This window comes from Enhydra lutris, unplaced genomic scaffold (genome assembly GCF_002288905.1).
Source record: "Enhydra lutris kenyoni isolate GAN:26980312 unplaced genomic scaffold, ASM228890v2 scaffoldscaffold24, whole genome shotgun sequence".
In the NCBI taxonomy this organism is placed as follows: domain Eukaryota; kingdom Metazoa; phylum Chordata; class Mammalia; order Carnivora; family Mustelidae; genus Enhydra; species Enhydra lutris.
This window is the reverse complement of record NW_019154108.1, coordinates 28524039-28546828: the sequence shown is the minus strand read 5'-3', so window position 1 is coordinate 28546828 and position 22790 is coordinate 28524039. Positions and strand designations below refer to the sequence as shown.

Below are 22790 nucleotides of genomic sequence, written 5' to 3'. Positions count from 1 at the left end.
CTACCACACCAAGCAAAATCTAGTAAGTTTCTATTATGAGAAAGAGAGAATGCATATCAGATAGGCAAGCAGTGGCTACCTCAAAACATAAATTAAAAATTAGTTTTAAAAAAGCAAAAGAAATAGGACTGCCTGGGTTGCCAAGTTGGTTAAGCATCTGCCTTTGGCTCAGGTCATGATCCCAGGGTCTTGGGATTGAGTCCTGCATTGTGCTCCCTGCTCAGTGGGGAGCCTGCCTCTCCCTCTCTGTCTGCAACTCTCCCTGTTTGTGCTCTCTATCAAATAAATAAATAAAATCTAAAAAAATAAAAAATAAAAAGAAATAGATTTGGACTTGTTTCTCAATATAATTTTGCACTTTGCATTTACCTTTGCTTCTCATTCTTTCTTCCCTTTATTTATTTAATTTCTATTTTTTATTAAGCTAACAATATAAAGACTCCTCAAAAAACTAAAACTAGAAGTATCATAAGATCCTGTAATCTCACTTCTAGATATTTTTTTAAATTAATTAATTAATTTATTTTTAAAAATAAACATATAATGTATTTTTATCCCCAGGGGTACAGGTCTGTGAATCACCAGGTTTACACACTTCACAGCACTCACCATAGCACATACCCTCCCCAATGTCCATAACCCTATCCCCCTCCCCTAACCCCCCTCCCCCCAGCAACCCTCAGTTTGTTTTGTGAGATTAAGAGTCACATATGGTTTGTCTCCCTCCCAATCCCATCTTGTTTCATTTATTCTTCTCCTACCCCTTTAACCCCCCCATGTTACATCTCCACTTCTTCATATCAGGGAGATCATGATAGTTGTCTTTCTCTGATTGACTTATTTCGCTAAGCATGATACCCTCTAGTTCCATCCACGTCGTCGTAAATGGCAAGATTTCATTTCTTTTGATGGCTGCATAGTATTACATTGTGTATATATACCACATCTTCTTTATCCATTCATCTGTTGATGGACATCTAGGTTCTTTCCATAGTTTGGCTATTGTAGACATTGCTGCTATAAACATTCGGGTGCACGTGCCCCTTCGGATCACTACGTTTGTATCTTTAGGGTAAATACCCAGTAGTGCAATTGCTGGGTCATAGGGTAGTTCTATTTTCAACACTTCTAGGTATTTTTGTCCAAAGAAAACAAAACACTAATTCAAAAAGATATATGCATCCCTATTTATAGCAGCATTATTTACAATAGCCAAGATATGAAAGCAACCTAAGTGTCTATCGATAGATGAATGGATAAAGATATGGCACAAATATTTATTTATTTATTTATTTATTTATTTTTAAGATTTTATTTATTTATTTGACAGACAGAGATCACAAGTCGGCAGAGAGGCAGGCAGAGAGAGAGAGAGAGAGGAGGAAGCAGGCTCCCTGCTGAGCAGAGAGCCTGATGTGAGGCTTGATCCCAGGACCCCGGGATCATGACCTGAGCCGAAGGCAGAGGCTTTAACCCACTGAGCCACCCAGGCACCCCTGGCACGTATAAAGGGCTATGACTCGGCCATAAAAAAAATGAAATTTTGCCACTTGCGACAACATGGATGAACCTAGAGGGTATTGTGCTAAGTGAAATAAGTCAGGAAGAAAAAGACAAATACTGTATGATTTCATTCATGGTGGAATCTAAAACAAACAAACAAACAAATAAATAAACAAAAGCCAGAAATAGACTCATAAATACAGAGAACAAACTAAAGTTTGCCAGAAGGGAAAGGGGTGGGGGATGGGCAAAATAGTAGAAGGGGCCTAAGACGTACAAACTTTCAGTTATAAAATAAGTCACGGGGATAAAAGTACAGCATGGGAAATATGGCCATTAATATTGTAAATCTTTGTATGATGACAAATGGTAAACTAAGCTTTTCATATGTATATAATTATCAAACCACTAGGATATACACCTGAAGTTGTTATAATATTGTATGTCAACTATACTTCAAGAATAAATAAATAAAACAAACAAAATTCTTCCACACATAGGGAAAAAAATAATTAGTGGTCCAAAGAAAAAGTATAGTAAAAGTTTTAGGTAGGTTCGGGATGATAATGAGAGCATTAAAAATCATGGGGGACCTGGATGGCTCGGTTGGTTAAGCATCCGACTTGATTTCTGCTCAGGTCATGATCTTAGGATTGGGAGACAGAGCCCCTTGCTGCTCTGCACTGGGCGTGGAGCCTGCTTATGGTTCTCCCGCTGCCCCTCCCCCAGTGTCATGTGTGTAGACCCACAGGTGTGTGTGCACTCCCCCTCTCTCTCTCTAAACAAAACAAAAACAAAAAACACTAAAAATCAAAACATGGTGAAGCTAAAAGAGTAGTTACAGCAAAATTTAAAACCTTAAGTGTACAAAATACAAAAAATAAGAAAACTAAAAATCAATCAACTAGCCTCTAACTCAAGGTGTTAGAAAAAGTACAGAATAAAACTAAAGAAAATAAAATGTGTTCTTTGAAAGAAAAAGTAAAATCATCTGACAAGCCATGATTAAGAAAAAGAGAAGCCACAAGTAAAACAATGTCAGCAGTGACAACAGGTAAATCTTGAGATATATTTGAGATGAAGTCAGATAGGAGATCAGAATCTAGGCCCTGCCATTTATCAGCCTTGTTTGTGACCTCTGAACTGCAATTTGTTTACATACAAAATAGAGATACTTGTTCAGTGCCTCATCACAGTGGTCACTCAGCAAATATTTATTCCTTCTCCCTCCCCCTCACTCCCTTTTAATTAGTGGTTTCATGCAATAAGGAGGATAGAACAATTAAACTGTGAGATTTGCAAATGATTAATCTTCTTTATAGACAAACATATTTTCTGCTAACATAAATAAGCAAGATTGGGGCGCCTGGGTGGCTCAGTGGGTTAAGCCTCTATCTTTGGCTCAGGTCATGATCTCAGGGTCTCTGCTGGGCAGGGAGTCCGCTTCCCCCTCTCTCTCTGCCCGCCTCTCTCCCTACTTGTAATCTCTCTCTCTCTGTGTCAAATAAATAAATAAAGCAAGATTGACCATAATTTTTTTAATTGTGTTCTTACCTGCCAAAATACATTCTTGAGGATATAAAAGTCCACATCCAAAGCAGCCATAAATATAATTATAGGTGCAAAATAACAATAAAGTGAAAAACTTGGTGTTCTTAGAAGAGGGTAGACAATTTGGTACACCTAAAGTAACAAGACAAACAAGAAATTAGTTGTCTGCCATTTGGTGGTATTAAAAATTAGTGGTAGGTCACTCTGGAAAACAGCATGGAGGTTCCTTAAAATGTTGAAAATAGAACTACCCTATGACCCAGCAATTGCACTACTGGGTATTTACCCTAAAGATACAAACGTAGTGATCCGAAGGGGCACGTGCACCCGAATGTTTATAGCAGCAATGTCTACAATAGCCAAACTATGGAAAGAACCTAGATGTCCATCAACAGATGAATGGATAAAGAAGATGTGGTATATATACACAATGTAATACTATGCAGCCATCAAAAGAAATGAAATCTTGCCATTTACGACGACGTGGATGGAACTAGAGGGTATCATGCTTAGCGAAATAAGTCAATCGGAGAAAGACAACTATCATATGATCTCCCTGATATGAGGAAGTGGAGATGCAACATGGGGGGGTTAAAGGGGTAGGAGAAGAATAAATGAAACAAGATGGGATTGGGAGGGAGACAAACCATATGTGACTCTTAATCTCACAAAACAAACTGAGGGTTGCTTGCTGGGGGGAGGGGTGTTGGGAGAAGGGGGGTGGGGTTATGGACATTGGGGAGGGTATGTGCTATGGTGAGCGCTGTGAAGTGTGTAACCCTGGCGATTCACTGTACCCCTGGGGATAAAAATATATTATATGTTTATAAAAAATAAAAAAAAATAGTGGTAGGTAATTTGAGGTATTAGAAATTGATGTGATATCAATCATTGTAAGTTTTAGTATATTCTAATCTGCAACTATCTGCAATTATCTACAAGACCAGTCCTGAGGGTTTTGTAGATTTCTTGATCTGACTGTCCAGAAGAGTTGCATGTACAGTCCTCTATTCACCAGAGAATTGTGTGAGTTTGGGCTACATAAACATTGTTTGTGATAAGTACTGTAATCAGCATTTTTACAAGTGATACCCCTGCCACTGGTGATCCTTGACATGACTTTAGGTATCCACAGATAAGTATTTTTTTTTTATTTGACTCTTAGATATTTATTCTAATTTGCAGTAAGAAACAGAAAAGAGAAACTTGCACAGGTACTTATGATTTCACAAACATTTGTTTAAGATTTTTCATTTCTCCTTCAGTGAGCTGGGGCACCTGGGCAGCTCAGTTGGTTGAGCATCTGACTTTTGTTTTTGGCTCAGGTTGAGATCTCATGGGTTGTGGGACTGAGCCCCAGGTTGGATCCCTGCTCAGCCAGGAGTCTGCTTAAGATTCTCTCCCACTGCCCTCCTGTCTCCTGCACTCCCTCACACGGGTGCGCTCTCTCTCTCTCAAATAAATAAATCAATCTTTAAAGAAAACAATAAAGTCCTTAAGAGAATCAAGTAGAGAAAAATAACACATAGATAATAGCACATACTGTGTATATAAGACATAAATCATGAAGGTTGTACATTTAAAAGTTTTGGGCTCAACTAATACTTTATTCTTCATTACTTAACCTCCCTGTGCCTCAGTTTTGTCATCTGTAAAATGGGATAGAATACCTACTTCCACTGAGTTTCAGTGAAAGTGAATGAATTAACTCAAGAATTAGTAAGAAGTTGAGCATAGCATAACACAGAGAGAAGTCGAATCACTATTTTGGATACCTAAAACTAATGTAACATAATGTGTCAACCATACTCAAATAAAACATATTTTTAAAATTAAACAGCTCCATTTTTAACTGGAAAGAAGAATAAATAATAAGTTAATAAACTAATAAACACAAAACACTTTAAAGAGAACCGGGCATATAGTAAACACTCAAAAGATGTTAGTAGTAATGCGGGTGTTTCAGAAGAGTAACAGGAGGCTTTTAAAAATCCTAGACAGATACAAGCATCATCTCCATTGAAAAAAAAAAAAATAAAAGAAAAGTGGAGACAAGTTGCTACAGATCACATGTTATGCATTTGAAATCAAGAGTTAGTAAATTAAGAAAATTTTTCTTGTATCTATCTATATTATATATTATATGACACGTTTTGCATTGAATCTAGCAGTTAGGAAAGAGTAACCATGTTTCATTATGACAATAACAGCTGCCTTTGATAATGTCTCTACATCATCATTATCTGCATTGTGTTCCACACAATGAAGCCTGTGTACGGACATGGGAAAGAACAAGAGCAAGGCTCCCAAAGCAGAACCCAAGATGCACTCCAATTTTACTCACTTCCATACTAATGTCTTATCTTAAGGACCTCTAATTTATATGTCTTTTATTGTATGGTTTTTCATTTTCAAAATTTATAATACCAGATGAATTTTTTCAGTAGCTGTTCACATTTTTTAAATTTTTATTTTTTTATTTAAGGTGGGTGTGGAGCGCAACCCCAGGGTCCGAACCCACAACCCCGAGATCAAGAGTCAGACACTTACCAACTGAACCACCCGGGAATACCAGCGGTTCCCTTTTTTTTTTTTTTTTTTTAATTCCATACATTCACAAATGGGGTGAGAGTAGACCTTGATTTTGGTCTCTGTTCTTTACTAACTTATTATTGTACATACATACATAAGGTACATACATACCTTAACAGAACTGTGAGCCAGTTGTCCTATCACAAACCCTGACACTGAAAGAATTATTAAGACGGTGACTTCAGAACTCCTTAAATAGGTCCTCAAAAATCCTGAAGAAATACATGTATGTGTTATTTAGACATAATGTATAGTTTCAAAGCATTTAATATCCCCTTTCTCTATTTCATTTTAAACTTCCTGAGTGTCACATCATATAAAAAACAATTGACAGCTCTTACAAATGCTGTCTCTTAAGAAACACATAATGAAGCTTTTCTTATAGGTGAATCTGGAAAATATTGAAGTTCCAACAATCTCCCATTTGCCCACTGACAGGATCACTGTACAAGAGGATCTATGGATCTGATGACAAGAGATTACAAAAAGTCAAACGTCGTATCTACCTGGTATACCTTTTATTAGTAATTACTTATCCTAAACTGCAGCAACATATATTCTATAGTTTTCCTAAAAGCCAGAAATACTTTCAACTGAGCTCTAACTAGAGAGAAAACTGCCTTCACCAGACAAGTCACAGGAGACCTGTGTTATTGTCTACGTGCATTTTCTTACCTTGCCACTCTCTCCTCTGTTCAATATTATTCAGCTCATTCTCTCCAGAAGCAATGTATGGACTATAATCCAATCACTTTATGCCTAGGGCAAGATTCATTGGCATTCCAGATTCTGCATTTCCTGTCTTCCAGCTGAATCAGTGCATATTTATTGAATACTTCTTTTGTGTAGGGCTGAAGAAATGTTTCTCCAACTATTTCTGCAATGCCCCTTACTGCTGAGCACTTATCTCTATGTAATCATTAAGGATCTAGAGCTGGTGAGATTCATGGTCACCAGCACCTCCTAGTACCACAGGGGACCAACGTCATCAGTGTGTTTTCAAGGCTCGCCCCAGAGGACGTGATTTTACTCTCTGACAAGTAAAATGGAAGACGAGTATTTGCTTCATCATTTCTTTATAGTCTTCCCAATTCCAGAAAGGATTTTAAAGCAGCTGACCTTTTTTCCCCCAAAGAAAAATGTTTTAAAGAGCACTAGAAACTTTTCCCTCATCACTAGCATTGAACTGGGGGAATAAAGTACCTGTGTTTTTCAGTCTGGTATTTCATCCGTGTGACTATCATTCACCATTCCTACTGAATTCTTCTTTTTAATATTTTATTTATTTGACACACAGAGAGAGATCACAAGTAGGCAGAGCAGCAGGCTCCCTGCTAAGCAGAGAGCCCGATGCGGGGCTGGATCAAAGGACCCTGAGCTGAAGGCAGAGGCTTAACCCACTGAGCCACCTAGGCGCCCCTCCTATTGAATTCTCTTTTTTTTTTTTTAAGATTTTATTTATTTATTTGACAGAGAGAGATCACAAGTAGGCCAAGAGGCAGGCAGAGAGAGAGAGAGAGAGAGAGAGAGGGAGGTAGGCCCCCTGCAGAGCAGAGAGCCTGATGCGGGACTCGATCCAAGGACTCTGAGACCATGACCTGAGCCGAAGGCAGCAGCTTAACCCACTGAGCCACCCAGGTGCCCCTCCTATTGAATTCTTAATGATCATTTAAGAGTCCCTTAATTGTGAAGTCTCTCCTAATTCCCCACTAGGGGTTGGAGTGGGGGGATGTTCCCTGCAGTAAAATCACACCAAAAGGTATAATAAAACGGACAAAACTAATTGCAACAACTGTGCAAATTGTGGAACAAATGTCTGGGTCCTATTTGCCCCCATTGCCCTGTCCTCATCCCAGATACATGTTGGTTAGGTTGGGCCTGGCAGGAGGCAGCCTGAGGCCTTCTAGGCCACCACTGGACAGTTACACCAACCCCATTGCATCATAATTCCTATCTTGCCAGTGAGAGGACTCCTTGAGGTTAAGGAATTGTCTGACTCCCCTTCTGCCTACCACTCTGCTATGCTCAGCACATGCCCCTGAAGGAAGGAACATAGTATTGATACTACAGATAATTAAATGAAGCCACCCTGCCAGTGTTCACTCACATCTTACAGTTCCACCAGACTTCTTTTGATGACATTGTGATGGCTTTCTGCCCTGAGAAAGGTTCAGAGGGCAGAGGAAAGATGAAATTTAGAAACAAGCACTTACCTCCCAAAACAACAATGGAGCACACAAGTGTCAGGAAATGCCCATTTACAACGGTGTAGGTGGCTGAGCGCCCGCAGAGTAAGTCAGGTCTGTTACCTTCTCTTTGCATCCAGAAGGAAGAGTTTATGTTTGGCATTGCTTTTTCAGTCCTAACTTGATGAATTTATATAGGAGTTATTTTCACCACCACAGACTAACCTGTTAGGATACGCAAAAAAAAAGAAGAAAATGAGCACAGCATCCACATTCTTTCTACCTAAGATGGTACCACCCTCGGATCTGAGCACCTTTCTTCTTGTCACAAAGCACACACTGATACTTACTCTTCTACCTCTTGCTCCAAGATCATGTTATAGGAACACCAAGAACACTTCCTCCACACTTCTACATATACTAGGGGAGCAACAGCACTGATTTCTGCATGTAATCATTGTATGAGTGGTGTGTTTGCCTTCCTCATTGAATAGTGAGTTTCTCAAGGCCCAGGATTGGATATTATTTTTCCTTAAGGCTGTGTACACAGTATGTGGCCCATAATACACTCTCCATAATATTCGATCAACTAAACTTTTTTGGAGCGGTACCTCTTCCTCTATATGTACAAGTCATTCTGGAATTCCCCTTTACTACTTCAGTCCCATGTCCCTTTTCCCCTCTCTTGGGCTCCTCCAAACCCCAAATGGGAAATGAGGTCAAAGTTGAGTCACACCAGATAAGATTGGGATGGAGAAGTGGGATGAATAACCTAAAAACAAAGGAAAAGGCTAAAATTGTGGTTTTATCATACAATGCCTTTAAGTGAATTAGAAAAAGTTCCCCTTCCCGATGACAGGGCACGTGGCTTGGCATATAAATAATAGGTTTGATTTCAGTCCAAGTACCTACCCTCAGCTGGCGCCCTTGTGCAGAACATAGCCTGCAAAAATCTCGTGGTGGTCCTGAGACGGACTCATTCGGTTTTATGTTTCCCTGCAGTTAACCTTAACCTAAAAATTCCTAGAGGTTCCTGAAGTATCCCCAATAATCTTTGGTTCTTTGTACTTATTTTTTGGTTCTTTGTACTTATTTTGGTTCTTTTGTACTTATTTGGTCTACAAGCCACAATGATCCTGGTGTGAAGAAGAAATGGGCCAGAAATGAGATTCAAAATGCTACATCTTCAAATCACTTCACCTGTCCCTCAAATTGCCCTTCACGTCCTTGGCATCCTCACCTCCTGCCATCCCCACCTGTCATTACAGCATCACGCTCAAATCACATTCTCCAAACTACCAAGACCAGAGTTACCGTCTTCCAAGGCCAAGCTGGTTCAGAGTTGAAATCAAGATGAAGGCTCTTGAAAATCACAAAGAAAAATGCTCAGCTCTGCTGGCTGTTTGCCAGGGACAATACTGCCAACTGATATCACGCCCAAAGTCATTTCCATGCCTAAGTCCCATTGGTTGCTTGCCAACTTACTTTCACTCTGATTGGCTACATATAACATCCCCACCCCCAACCCAGAAGCAGCTAAGTGATCCAGTTCCAGGGAAGCTTGCATTTCCTAATGCTGGAGCTGTGTCTATACTCACAACTGTTTTAACTGACTTTCTTTGCCTGACATAATAGCTGAAATGGTCATTCACCATGTAGACAGAAGATCCTCTTACATGTTTTTAAATATATATTCTGTTTTTCATTCTCCGGCCCTAATCCTCTTCAACACTACCTGCTCTCCCATCTGACTTTTTCATTCCTCCTTTCCCATTTTCTCTTTTTCTACCTATCTCTCCTTTTTGATGGGTATTTCTCACTTTTAGCCCTTAATTTGAAGAAACAACATTTCTCACTCTTCACAGGAGGACAAACGTATCCCAAATTCTGTGATGTCAAAATTAATATATTTTTGCCTCAAATCTAATCACTAAAAACACAGTACAAATTTAAACAAATGAACAGCTAATCAATTTATAGTTTCCTTCCAAGGAGATTATTTTGTGACAATGAAATTCTACTCATTCTTATGTCATACTAGTATAATACTCTTCCCCAGGGCACCAAGAATAGTACCACAGCAGTGAGATTACAAACTCTATAATCAATCTTCTCCATTACTATATATCAAAGAACGTTTCAATTCAAAGTCCCAATTCCTACTTTCAACTGAAGAGTTTTAGTCAACAGCTTTATGTCTGGCCCTGATTGAAGCAACCACCTTTGGTACCCATATACCATTCTCCAAAATTTTTCCTTCAGCATTTTGTTGTCTGGTATGGTTCTTTTAAACCATTCAGCCAATAAAGCCATCTTATTCACAGGCTGTCTCTTGAGATACCCATTCCTTACTCTTTCCCATGCCTGCCCTTAACTCTCCTAGTTACCAAGTTCACTACTCTTTCTCCCATTTCATCTTTATGTTATCTGAACCTCTGGTCACCTTGAATTCTCTCAACTGCTTTCATATCATTTTGAGTAATGTCCTTTCACCTTCTATCTAGTTTCTATCCTAGTGTTCCCTCAGATTCACTTGGGTCACCTAGACCCTACAGGAAAGTCTCATGAAGCTTTACATTTCAAAATTCAGATTCTCCATGGCTTTTAGAAAAATCTTCATACCTTGAGAAAAATTGGACAAAATTCATAGTTGGCTCTAGATTACATAGTTCTGCCAGAGATGAATATAACTAAAATATAGAGATGATCAAATTTCTTTAATTCATAATCTTTCCCATATAACTCAAAGAAAAGCAATAATAAATCATATTTCACCAGTTTTGGTAGAGCCAGCTGAGTAGACTATGATAGCTTTAGGAGCTGAGGGCTGAGAGGCTGCCCAGTATGTTTCCCCCAACTGCATATTCTGAAAATAGACTATATTATCTGGGTGAGACAAGGCTGGTTAGTCATATTTTCTCATCCCCCATATAATGGTTCAGAAATGGGCACAGGACTCAGATAGGACCAATCAGATGGTTTCTAAGCTTGATATATACCATTATTGACAGAGAGCTATTCTCTTTGCATTTTGGTTTAGCTATGACAATGATTGCCTCCAGCAGATAGAGGTCATCTTCCTAGATGCACTGAGAATGCCTATCTCAAGGCTCAGAAGTTCCAGGAGGCACCACCTTAGATATCTCTAAGGTCTTATGACCTCACAATCCCACCTGAGATTCTTGTCTTTTCTCAGAATCCATTTCCTAGTTTGAGAACTTTTTGCCATCTAGAAAGGCTAGGCATGAGAAACAATATTATTTTTAAACCCAGTGAGTACTGGCTGCATTATATTTCTTTTAAATTTCATTTGAAAACTGAACTGTTCTTTTCAGCTCATCTCTCTTCTCATATTGCCGTAGAAGAAGCCAAGTGGCACTTGACAGCTATCTAGGAAAATCCTTAGCATGATCATTAAGTTCATTACTTAGACAACAGTGTGATTGAATTTACCACCATCACCTAACAAGGGCCCCTTTTCTCCAGCTTCTACTATGGCATTCTTTTCTTATAACTCCCACTAATCACCTCCGAGAGGCCTTTAAACATTCTGCAGGCTTTCACTGACACTCTCTTCTAGACCCTTTGGGCTTCTGTCTGTCATCCAATCCCAAAAGGCAATACCACATATTTTACGGTTTGTTACATCCATTTCTCACTCCAGAGTCCAAAATTGGTATGTTATATATTGCAGCATAACAAACAGACACAAAGCTTTGTAGGTTAAAACAACAACAATCATTTATTTAGCTGAAATCTACAATTTTGACAGGACTCAACAGAGAAGGCTTCTCTTTGCTCCATATAGCACTGGCTGTGGTGGCTTGATTGGAGGATCCACTTCCAAGATGTCTCACTCCTATGGCTGGCAGGTTGGCGGGGACTGCTAGCTGGAGCTCAGACAGGGCTTCAGGTTGGGGCCTCAGTTTCTGTCCACATGGGTCCTTCCATACAGACTGGTTCCCAAGACTGGGCATCTCAAAAGAACTAGCTAGAGACTGAATCCCTTTTTATGATCTATGGAAATCACATAGTATTACTTCCACTATAATCACAGGCCTGCCCAGATTCAAGAGGAGAAAACAGAGACCCTCCTCTCTCTGTGAGGAAGGTCATGATCACATTGTAAGAAGAACATGTGGGGTAGGAGATGTGGCCAACTTGGAGAATATAATGTATCACAGATCAAGTGTCAATATATTGTCAGTCCTTTATAACTCGGGGCATCATGTTAACCTAAATAGCATTCTGCCTGGTTCAGCTCAGTCTGGACAGTTGTTCTCAAAGGCTGGACCATAAACCAGTGGTGATTCATGACAAAAGTTCCAGCATACATGGCAAAATGAGAAAAATATGCAAGTCCATAATTAAGCTTAATTTATTCAATTTAAAGGGCAGAGCCTTACAATGAATCATACCTTTGGTTCTTTTCTGATGTTAAAATGTCTCTTATTAAGTAATAGTGATAGCAGATAGTAGTTGTTTTCTTAGTGATGTCATTTCAATGTCCTCCATTTTTTCACATTTTTTTCCAGTGAAAATACAGAAGTCTTAGAAACCACTGTCTAGAGTTTATCACAGCACTGAATTTAGCCTTTGCTTGACCACTTCTCAAATAATGTGATTTAATTTACTAGTATGCAAACTGAAATTATTCTGTGGGTGTTCAGAAAACATCTGCAGCTACCTGTAACAGTTCAAACTCAAAACACAAGGGTATTTTAACTCTCCTATGAATATACATATAATACAATGCAATGACAGATCACGAGAAGTATTATTGCTCGCAAAACTCAGATCCTCATATCAATGGAATCTTTGAAGTGAGATCCAGGAATCCCTTAGCAATCACCAGGTTCACATGACTACAAAGTCGTGTGGAATCCAAGGTAAAGGTCAGAAAATAGAAGGTTATGGAGAAAATTAGATACATAGTCATGATGCTGTGTGTACATGTGGCTAGTGTACTGGGAGAGTGGGAGTAGAAATGGGGCACTGGCACAAACAAGATATGCAGAGGAGGGTTCAGGAGTCATTTTTAGAAAAGGTGAATAAGTTCTATAAATGAAGGAAGACTAGTGAGCTCCAGGAATAAGGTAGCACCAAAAGAGAATTTATTCAACTGTTATTTATTAACTTACTATCTTACAGGAGTTAAGGTATGAAGAAAAATATGACAAAACCCCTACCCTCAAAAAGCTCACAATTCACATGGGGAGGCAAACGTGAACGATTAAATGGAATATATATGTAGCTATTAGCACTATGGGTGCCCCAAAGGAGGAGGGAACCTAACACTGGGAACAGAGAAGGCCATGGGGTGGAGAGTTACAGACTTCTTTGCCAAGGGTCAGAATTGTGGTGTTTTTTTTTTTTTTTTTCTTTTTACAGCTTTATTGAGGTATACCTGGCATATAAAATTGTAAGCCAGGACTGACTTTTGAGAAGTTTCCATTGCTGGAGACAAAATGAAGAACAGGAGCTGGTGTTTGGTTCAAGCTGCTATAACAAAAGACCATCAATTGGATACTTTATAAACAACAAACACTTATTTCTTACAGTTCTAGAGGCTGGGAAGTCCAAGATCATGGTGCCAGAAGATGCACTGTCTGGGGAGAGCCCATCTCCTCAACGCATGTCTTTTCACTATAACCTTGCATAGTGCATGGGGCAAGTCAACTGTTTGAAGGTCTCTTTCATAAGACGAGACCTTCGAAAAGCCCCATCTCCTAACACCATCACATTAGGCATTAGGTCTTAACATATGAATTTGGGGGGATACAAGCACATTCAGACCATAGAAACTAGTGAAGGTGTTAGAAAAGGAGATTGTTAAAAAAGAAAAGGAACTGGGGCGCCTGGGTGGCTCAGTGGGTTAAGTCTCTGCCTTTGGCTCGGGTCATGGTGTCGGGGTCCTGGGATCAAACCCCACATCCGGCTCTCTGCTCAGCGGGGAGCCTGCTTCTCCCTCTCCCTCTGCCTGCCTCTCTACCTACTTGCAATCTCTCTCTCTCTGTCAAATAAATAAATAAAATCTTTAAAAAAGAAAAAAAGTAAAGGAACCAAGAGCACCTGGGTGGTTCAGTTAGTTAAGCGTCTGCCGATAGCTCAGGTCACAATCCCAGCGTCCTGGGATTGAGCCCCACATCAGTCTCCCCGCTGAGTGAAGAGCCTGCTTCTCCCTCTCCCTCTGCCCCTCCCCCAACCTGTGCTTGTGCGCACACTCTCTCTCTTTCTCTCTCATAAATAAATAATTAAAAAAAGAAGAAGTAAAGGAACCATAATGACATAAAGGTGCCAATCAGGGAATTCCAAAAGATAGCATAACTATATACATTAAAAGTTTTAGGAAGTTTGAAGATAAGGACTGAAAGATAAAGGAGAGAGGGGTTTATTTTGTACCAGAATCTCCATAAGGACCTCAGTCTCACCTAGGAATCTCTGAAGTGAGATTCAGGAATCCACCCTAATTACGGGGACCACATGCCTGGGAAGTTGTGTCATACTCAAGAGTAAGGCTCAGAAAACAGAGAGTTAGAGCAGAAATAGTAAAAATGGCAACTAGCCTTGTCCTAAATTGCTGCAGTGCTTAAAGGTAATGGACTTCTCACAGCAAGAGAAGGACAGAGCAAACACAGAACCACCTCCTTCTTCGTAGGGCTCCCAAAACACCGCTGGGCCTACCAGAGGGGAGTGACAGTTACTACCCTGTTCTTTTGCTTAAGGCAACTGAAACTCAAGTGCTCATGCATAAATATGATCTCAAAACTTAAAAATCTGTGACACAAATTTAAAAGTGTTACCAAAAAATCATGGTTGAGAAAGTGTCAACCGACAAGGAATTACTAAATTCCTTATTTCTTTTCTTTCCCCTCTATAAGGAAAAACCAGCTTTCAGGGAAGGACAAAAAAGAAAGTCATAAGGACAACAAATAAATGTGGGTTTTTTTTCTTAAACATGTTCTTTCTAGAAAAGTTTTCCACAAAATCAGAATAATGGGAGGTTCAGGGGCTTTCAGATAAACTAGGGAAAAAAAGACATTCCAAATCACTAATATGAAACCAGCAGTGATATTTAAAACCTAAAAAATATAAAACAGAAAAGAAAGAAAGATACCATGGAGTCCTGCTAAAATTTCTATATCGCCAAACCTACAGATTAGGGTAAATCTAAATATGAGTGTGTGTGTGTGTGTGTGTGTGTGTGTGTGTGTGTGTGTGTGTGTAGAGAGAGAGAGAGAGAGAGAGAGAGGGAGAGACCAAGGAGGTGGAAGTTAAAGAAACGAGGTTTCACTAACAGACTAAATGCCACCTCACAGGTAAATTTTAATTTGGATGTGAAAAGTAATAGCTTATTATTTCATTGCTCTAGAATGGTGTTCTACAGTTTCCTTTTGAGAAAGGAAGAACGAATTTTTCCTAACTAATACATCTTTTTTTAAAAAATATAATTCCTCAGTTGAATGGAAATGTCCTGCCTCAGTTACACAGAAAATTGTCAGGTTCTCTGTGCAGACGGGAGGGCTTGCGGAGAGCCTTGGTGAGTGATTTGCACCCGCGTGCTCTCTGGAAAGAGCATGTGGGACTCACACGGTCCTGCACTGGCGGCAGAGGCAAGGCCAGAGCGTCTGGATGTAAGCATGCTGAATAGGGTAAAATTTTAAAAAGGGTGATTTAATTTCATACATAAACCTTTTTATAAAACCCCACATCGATTTTCTTAACTTCAGTTGGCGTATTAAGTTTGCTTTTTATAAATACTAGAAGGAAGTGTGGTCTTTCATAAAATACATGTTCAGTAGAAGGTATGATCTTGACTTCTTTTCTGACCATGGCTTAGGCTACAGATTTGCCACTTTTCACATGACCTGAAAGGAAGCAGATTTTAAAATTACACTCAATTAGCTTTTTTTATAAAATTAAAATGAAGCCATTTTAAAAAATAATTGGCATGAAATAAATGAGTATGCCCCAGCCTGAACCAGTCATTAATTAAGCCTTGGTGTTATGTCAAGTCAAGAATTCTCCCCTACCCATCTCTCTCTTTTTTTTTTTTTATATTTAAAGCTATGAGGTCACATTTCCCATAGAGCCGGTATTATTCTTCCTAATTCTGCTACGAATAGAATAACTTTGAATAAAGTGCTTGCCCTCTCTGGTCTTCACTTTCTTCACTGTAAACTGAGGGGGTCATTTCAGAGGTTCCATCAAGACCTAACACTTCTATAACATGAAAGTGTAAGATACTGGGTGCTTGGAGGGCATGTAGGAGACGTGGCGGGAGAGGTGATCTTCCTGGAAGTTGGGAAGGGAAGCAGGGAGAGGTTACGGGCCAGGCTAACGGCAGTGGTGGAACAGAGGGAGACAGTGGGAACCAAATGGTACCATCAGTAATTCAGGCCAAAACTTAGTCATCTCCCTCCTGGATTATGTTGGTCTCACTCTCTCTAATCTCTTCTTCAGCCATTTTATAAGGAAAGCCATAGTATTCTCCCCTACTAAATTCCTCTTCTCTGCTACTCAAAGCTTTTAATGGCAACCCTCTGCCCTGGAAATAAAGACCAAACTTCCAAGCTTATAATTCAGTACTTTTAATGAAGTGAGCACCAGTTAACTTTCCAACTTTGTTTTCTACAGCCGCTTACAGACTCAAACACAATCAGCCAAATGGATCTTGGCCACTTCTCTATTCCCGTGTTTGAACGTTTCATCATCATACTGGGCTTTCATTCTAGAATTCCCTTCATGTTCCACACTTGCTACCCATCCGTTCAGGCAATTCCTCTTCTTTCATGATGCTTCCTCTTCATACTTAGGCATCTTTGAACATACACAGCACTGAGTTTAACTTTTCAGGTATGCACGCTCACTCACAAACTGGGTGGTGGGCTGCTTACAGACAAGGACAGTGTAAAGCCTCTGTCTCCCTTCAGGGGACTAGGCATGGGCTGTGCATAAGCTCTACAGATACCGGGTAAAGACGGCAAGGGATATTCTGCCAGAAGATCTAGATTTGATTGTCTTAACCTTTAAAAAACCATAGCGCCTTTTGATAAACAAAAAAATCTTAGGTACTGAGTGTTCACATTCAAAAGAAGGAGTTCACATCCTATATAAAAAATAACTTAAAATGGACCATAGAGCTAAAAGAAAAGAGCTAAAACTACAAAACTCTTACAAAGAAAACATAGGAGTAAATCTTGGTGACCTTGGATAAAGCAATGCTTCTTAGAACATGACACACACAAGCAACAAAAGGAAAAACGGATAAATTGGACTTCAAACTTAAAGCCTTTTCTGTCTCAAAGAACACAAGAAAATGAAAAGATAATCCACAGAATGGGAGAAAATCTTTGCAAAGCATATATCTGATAAGGGACTTGACTCCACAAAATACATAAAGAACTCTTACAAATCAACAATAAAAAGACGTCCCAGCTTGAAAATGGACAAAGGATTCAAATAGATACCTCTCCACAGAAAGTATACAAATGGCCAGTAAACACATAAAAAGATGCTTAACATCATCTGTAATTAAGGAAATACAAATTAGAACTACATTAAGGTATCACTTTACACCCACTGGGATGGCTAAATTTTTTTAAAAGGACAATAACAAATGTTGATGATGATGTGGAGAAAATGGAATCTTCGCATATACTGCCTATTGGCAACATTCAGCAGTTCCTCAAATGATTAGGCACAGCCTGGCAATTCTCCCAGGAGAAATGAAAACCAGCAGTCACACAAATTTGTACAGTAAAGTTCACAACATTGTTATTTATAATAGCCAAAAGCATGGAAACTCAAATATCCACCAACTAATGCACGGATAAATTTGAATCCATACAACAGAATATTATTCAGGAAAAAAAAGGAACACTGAAACATGTTCCAACATGGAGGAACCTTGACAACAATAAGCTAAATGAAAGAATCCAGACACAGAATGCCACAGATTGTATGATTTGTGAAAATGTCCAGAACAGGAAAAACTACAGAAATAAGGATGATTAGTGGTTGCCGGAGGCTCGTAGGAGGTGGGAGGTGATTGCCAATAGTGTTTCTTTTTGGGGTGATAAAATGTTCTGAGATTAGATGGTGGTGATGATTATATAACTCTGTGAATACACTGAAAACTGCTGACTTGTACATTCTTAAATGGTGAATTTTATAGTCTAAGAATTATATCCCAATAAGCCTGATATTTTAAAAATTCTTAGGTATGCCTGCCACCAAGATTCTGATAGTGCACCCTCCCCAGGGACAGAAGAGTATTCCCCCAACAGGCTTTACAAAATACAGTTATAAAACTGAAAGTGCTTTTTCAAATTTTGCCACTCTATCTCCTAGGAGGACACGCCTCCTTAGTTGAAAATCAAAGGCACTGTAAATTATGTAAAATTAAACAATGACTAATGGTGACAATAGTAAGATTAGTATTAGACATTCTCTGTAAAAATAATTCAGTTATTATTTTTAGTTATTCTTAATACTGAAACTAATAACAAACCCAGAGAGTTCATACTTATATATGTGCTGGTAAAAGGTTAATGGCTATTTAATGAAGATTGTTAAAATCAGAGTATCTCAGAAATAACAATACTGAACCTCATATTCATCTTTTCTGACATTCAAACCATCTTCATCCAAAACTTACGCGGTGTTGCCATTTTTGTGAAGATAGGAGTCACAATATCTTCCAATTGTTGTTTCTGTTCAAAAATCTCGTTAATGGAAGCTTCCAGATTGGTTTCCAACCACTCATTTTTTACACGGCATGCAGTGAGGATGGTATTCTAGAGACAGAAACAAAGAGTTTATTTTCTACTTGTTTGTTGGAAAATAAAACTCTGTAGTATCTCTAAACTAGCACTGTGCAACACAATTTTTTAGAATGATGGAAACGTGCTATCTGCATTGTCCAAACCAGTCACCATTTGACATTTATAGCCACTGAGTACTAGAAAAGGGGCTAGTCTGACCGAGGAACTGGATTTTTAATTTGATTTAATTTTAATTAATTCTAACTTAAAACAGCTACATGTGGCTAGTAGTTGCTATGTTGGACACACAGCTCTAACATCAGTGGAATGTCGTATATAATAAAACTCATAATCTAGAGTCATGAAGGCTTGGGCCAGTGAATACCCTCTCCCTAATTCTTTAGTTTCAGTGGGCCCTGTGAGAAGAGAAGTGTTTGCAAAGGTTGAAGAAGAACAGATAGATTGTATGACCCAAAGGCAACTAAACAGACAATGATCTTTTATTCCCTCTCAGATGGTTCAGAGGAGAGGAAGTGCAAGAAATTCCAGAAGAGCTCCACCTCACTGAAAACGGCTCAGTTTGCACTGCAAAGCTAACTCTGCCCATGCACAGCAAACTGAGGGCGTCTGCTTTAAGATGTTTACTTGGAGGCCCCTGGAAGGCTCAGTCAGTTAAGCGTCTGCCTTCAGCTCAGGTCATGATCCCAGGGTCTTGGGATTGAGCCCCGCATCAGGCTCCTTGCTCCGCAGGTAGTCTCTTTCTCCCTCTCCTTCTCCCTCTGCCCGCCACTCTGCCAACTTGTGATCTCTGTCTGTCAAATAAATAAATAAATAAATAAATAAATAAAGTCTTAAAAAAATAAGATGTTTACTTGTTCTATGCTTAGTAATAAGAAAGAGAAATGAATGCTTTATTGTATGGCCTGTCCATATTATTAAATAAGCAGTACTGTATGCAGACATAGGTAGAATCAAGTGGATTTGAAAAGATGTTCATAATATATTATTAAAAGAAAGAAAAGCAAATTAAGGAATTATATGTAGTTTAAAAAAGAATAAAATGTATAGTGTAATCCCACTTATATAAAAACGAAACCTTATAAAACGTATGTACGTTTATGTGTGCGTACATATGTTTATAGAAGTGATGGGACAAGTATGGTGAAATTAACACAAGCTTGTTATCAGAACCACAGGGTAAGGTAGTAAGACTGGAAATGGGAGAAAGAAAGTTAAGTTTACTTTAGGCATTTCAATTTTATTCTAATTATTCCTACATGTACACAGTGTTTTCTAGTTCAAATAACCAAATATTTAAAAATTGAAATTAAAAAAGCTTTTATAGTAACTTGTTAGACAAGGTACTGTCTGTGGCAGGAAATTTTTGTTTCCCAGATCCAATAGCTGGGAATTAGAATCCAATAGATTCTAATAGAATTTTGCCTATATTTTGTTGGTCTCAAAAGAGATTTTTTGTAAAGTGTTTTACAACCACAAGTAAAATGTGTAACTTCTCATGTTCTCAGAGGTGGGGATGTATTACATTTTGAGCAATAGGTAATTCCTTTTCATCAGAATTTTAAGTTACAAGGAATTCACAGAACATCTTGCACAGAAATGCAAGACATAATTTATTTTTATAAAGACTTATTTATTTGAGAGAGAGAGTGCATGCCCAAGCAGGGGGAGGGGTATACAAAGAGAGAGAGAGAATCTCAAGCAGACTCCCCACTAAGTGAGGAGCCCTATGTGGGACTCCATTCCATCACCCTGAGATCACAACCAGAGCTGAAATCAAGTCATCCAACCAAGTGAGCCACCCAGGCATCCTGAGAGAGAGAATTTAAAACCAAAACACATTTCTGGTACCTGGAGCACATTTTCTTATTTTAGTGTATATCCAAAGCAATAAACTACTCTATACGCAGAACTTAGTATATGGTAAATTTGGGAAGTTGGCTTGACAATTAGCTCTCCTTATATTTGTGTATCTTTTTTTTTACCATTATGTAAACTTTGAATATGCACTATATGTATACAAAGAAACTAAAATATAATAAATATGTAAGTTTTAAAGCAAAACTTAATGAAATGATTATCAGTAGACCCCACTAATCAACAGAATAACCAGAACATTGCCAGAATAACGCTATTTCTGTGCCCTGCCTGTAATTCATCTCCCAATCCTCCTCCAAGAGATAATGACAACCTGTGCTTATAACTTTGCTTTCTTTTTTAATAGTTTTACTCTATACGTAGGTATCCCTAAACAATACAGTTTTATTTTGCTTGGTCTTGAAGTTTATGAAAATCTCTGTAGTCTTTCCTGATTTTTTTTTTCCACTCAACAATACATTTAAAAAGTGTATTCAAGTTCAGGTGCCTGGCTGACTCAGTTAAGCACATGTCTCTTGATTTCGACTCAGGTCATGATCTCAAGATGGTGATCTCAGGGTTGTAAGATTGAGCCTTGCATCAGGATCCCCACTCAGCATGCAGAGTCTGCCTAAGACTCTGTCTTCCTGTCCCTCTGCCCCGCCCCTCCCCCCTTGCTCATGCATGCTCATGTTTTCTCTCTCAAAAAATAAATAAATTTATTTTTTTGAAAAAGTATCATGCTATTGAGTGTGATACTTAGTACATACATCACTATGTCACTCCTTAATACTATTTCATTTAATTTTTATCAGTCTATTTCTTACTAGTAGTTTACTAAGGAAGGAGTAAGGGAAGGAAGGAGGGAGGGAAGAAGAGTAGGAGGAAAGTTGGAAGGGAGGGACAAGACAGCAGTAAGGACCACCACCTACCTCTAGAGCATTAGTATAGAAATTAAAGAGGGAAAGCAAAAATCTCAAAAGACTTCAGAATGAACAATAATGCAATACCTTGTCATCCTTAAAGAGCTTCCCTGGTCCCTTTTCTGTGTCTGTAACAGCTCCAGAGACCTTTGCAATATATTTTTTCAGAGTCAGCCTTGCCTCTAAAGGAATAGGACAATAAAATGCACAATAGTAAGACAAAGACTAAAAAATACGGTCAATTATTTACAAGGTACTATTATATATCTGGAGTTTATAAAGACTATGTAATAGAATGGGCACCTGGGTGGCTCAGTTGGTTAAGTGTCTGCCTTCAGCTCAGGTCATGATCTTGGGGTCCCGTGATTGAGCCCCATGTTTGGTCCCCTGCTCAGTGAGGAATCTGCTTCTTCCCCTACATCTGCCCCTTCCCCCCTGGCTCATTCTCTCTCTCTTGCTTGCTCTCTCTCTCTCTCAAGTAAAGTAAAAAATTTAAAAAAAAAAAGTGTGTAGGAGATTTGTTTAGGTTGTTTCATTGAATTTCAAGATAGATAATACTTAACTAGCATAAAACTTTGGGACATTCATTGTGTTCCTAAAATGATGCTAAAATTTTGAAGACAAATAAATATAAAATGTGACACCTAATCCTAAAAAGACCATATTCCATTAAAAAATCTACTCTAGAGAAAGGAACAAAAATTCATTTCCAATAAATAAGCTCTCACTTGCTTTTACCCTTTGTGGTCCTTCAAAATAAACTCAAAAATAGTTTTTCTCTTTTTAAAATATTTATTTATTTAAGTAATCTCTACACCCAACATGAGGCTCAAACCCATGACCCTGAGATCAAGAGTGGCATGCTCCTCCAACTGAGCCAGCCAGGCACCCAGATTTTCTCTTTCTTTCTTTCTCTCTCTCTTTCTTTCCTTCTTTCAAGTGTTTAAAATAATTCCATTCACTATAGTAAAGTCATCACAAAATCTGCAAAACCTGTTTGAATAAAATTACACCTTGAGAGAAATAAAAGACTCAAATAAATGGAAAGTTTTACCACATTCCTAGATGGAACAACTGAATATTGCAAATTGTAGATAAGCCCCAAATTAATTTGAAGCTTGGTGTATTTACCTTCTGTGGCTGCTATAACAAATGGCCACAGATTTTGATGGCTTACAACAACACAAATTTATTCTCTCACAGTTCTGGAAACCAGAAGTTTAAAATTGGTATCAGTGGGCTAAAGTCAAGGTGTTGGGCTGATTCCTTTTGAGGGACCTAAGAGGAAGACCCATTTTCTTGCCCTAGTGGTAGCTTGTATCCATGACTGGTGGCTCTTTCCTCCATCTTCAAAGTACATTAGGTCTCACCTTGATAATCCAGAATAATCTCCC

At 38.7% G+C, this 22790-nt stretch overlaps 2 protein-coding genes across 2 annotated transcripts in view; both read right to left on the bottom strand.

Moving 5' to 3' along the window:
* LOC111150855 (solute carrier family 9 member C2 (putative)) overlaps positions 1-7995 on the bottom strand; it is a 102601-nt gene extending 94606 nt beyond the window's left edge. The window contains 3 exon segments of the mRNA XM_022508492.1: positions 3058-3186; positions 5758-5858; positions 7860-7995. Of these exon segments, the coding sequence (XP_022364200.1) occupies positions 3058-3186; positions 5758-5858; positions 7860-7995 (366 nt within the window).
* A 7280-nt stretch (positions 7996-15275) lies between these two features.
* Positions 15276-22790, bottom strand: part of LOC111150780 (ankyrin repeat domain 45) — a 47502-nt gene continuing 39987 nt past the window's right edge. The window contains exons 4-6 of the mRNA XM_022508378.1: positions 21484-21578; positions 18493-18631; positions 15276-15700 (exon numbers count right to left, since the gene is read on the bottom strand). Of these exons, the coding sequence (XP_022364086.1) occupies positions 15669-15700; positions 18493-18631; positions 21484-21578 (266 nt within the window). The 3' untranslated portion in view covers positions 15276-15668. The remainder of the gene's footprint in view (positions 15701-18492; positions 18632-21483; positions 21579-22790) is intronic.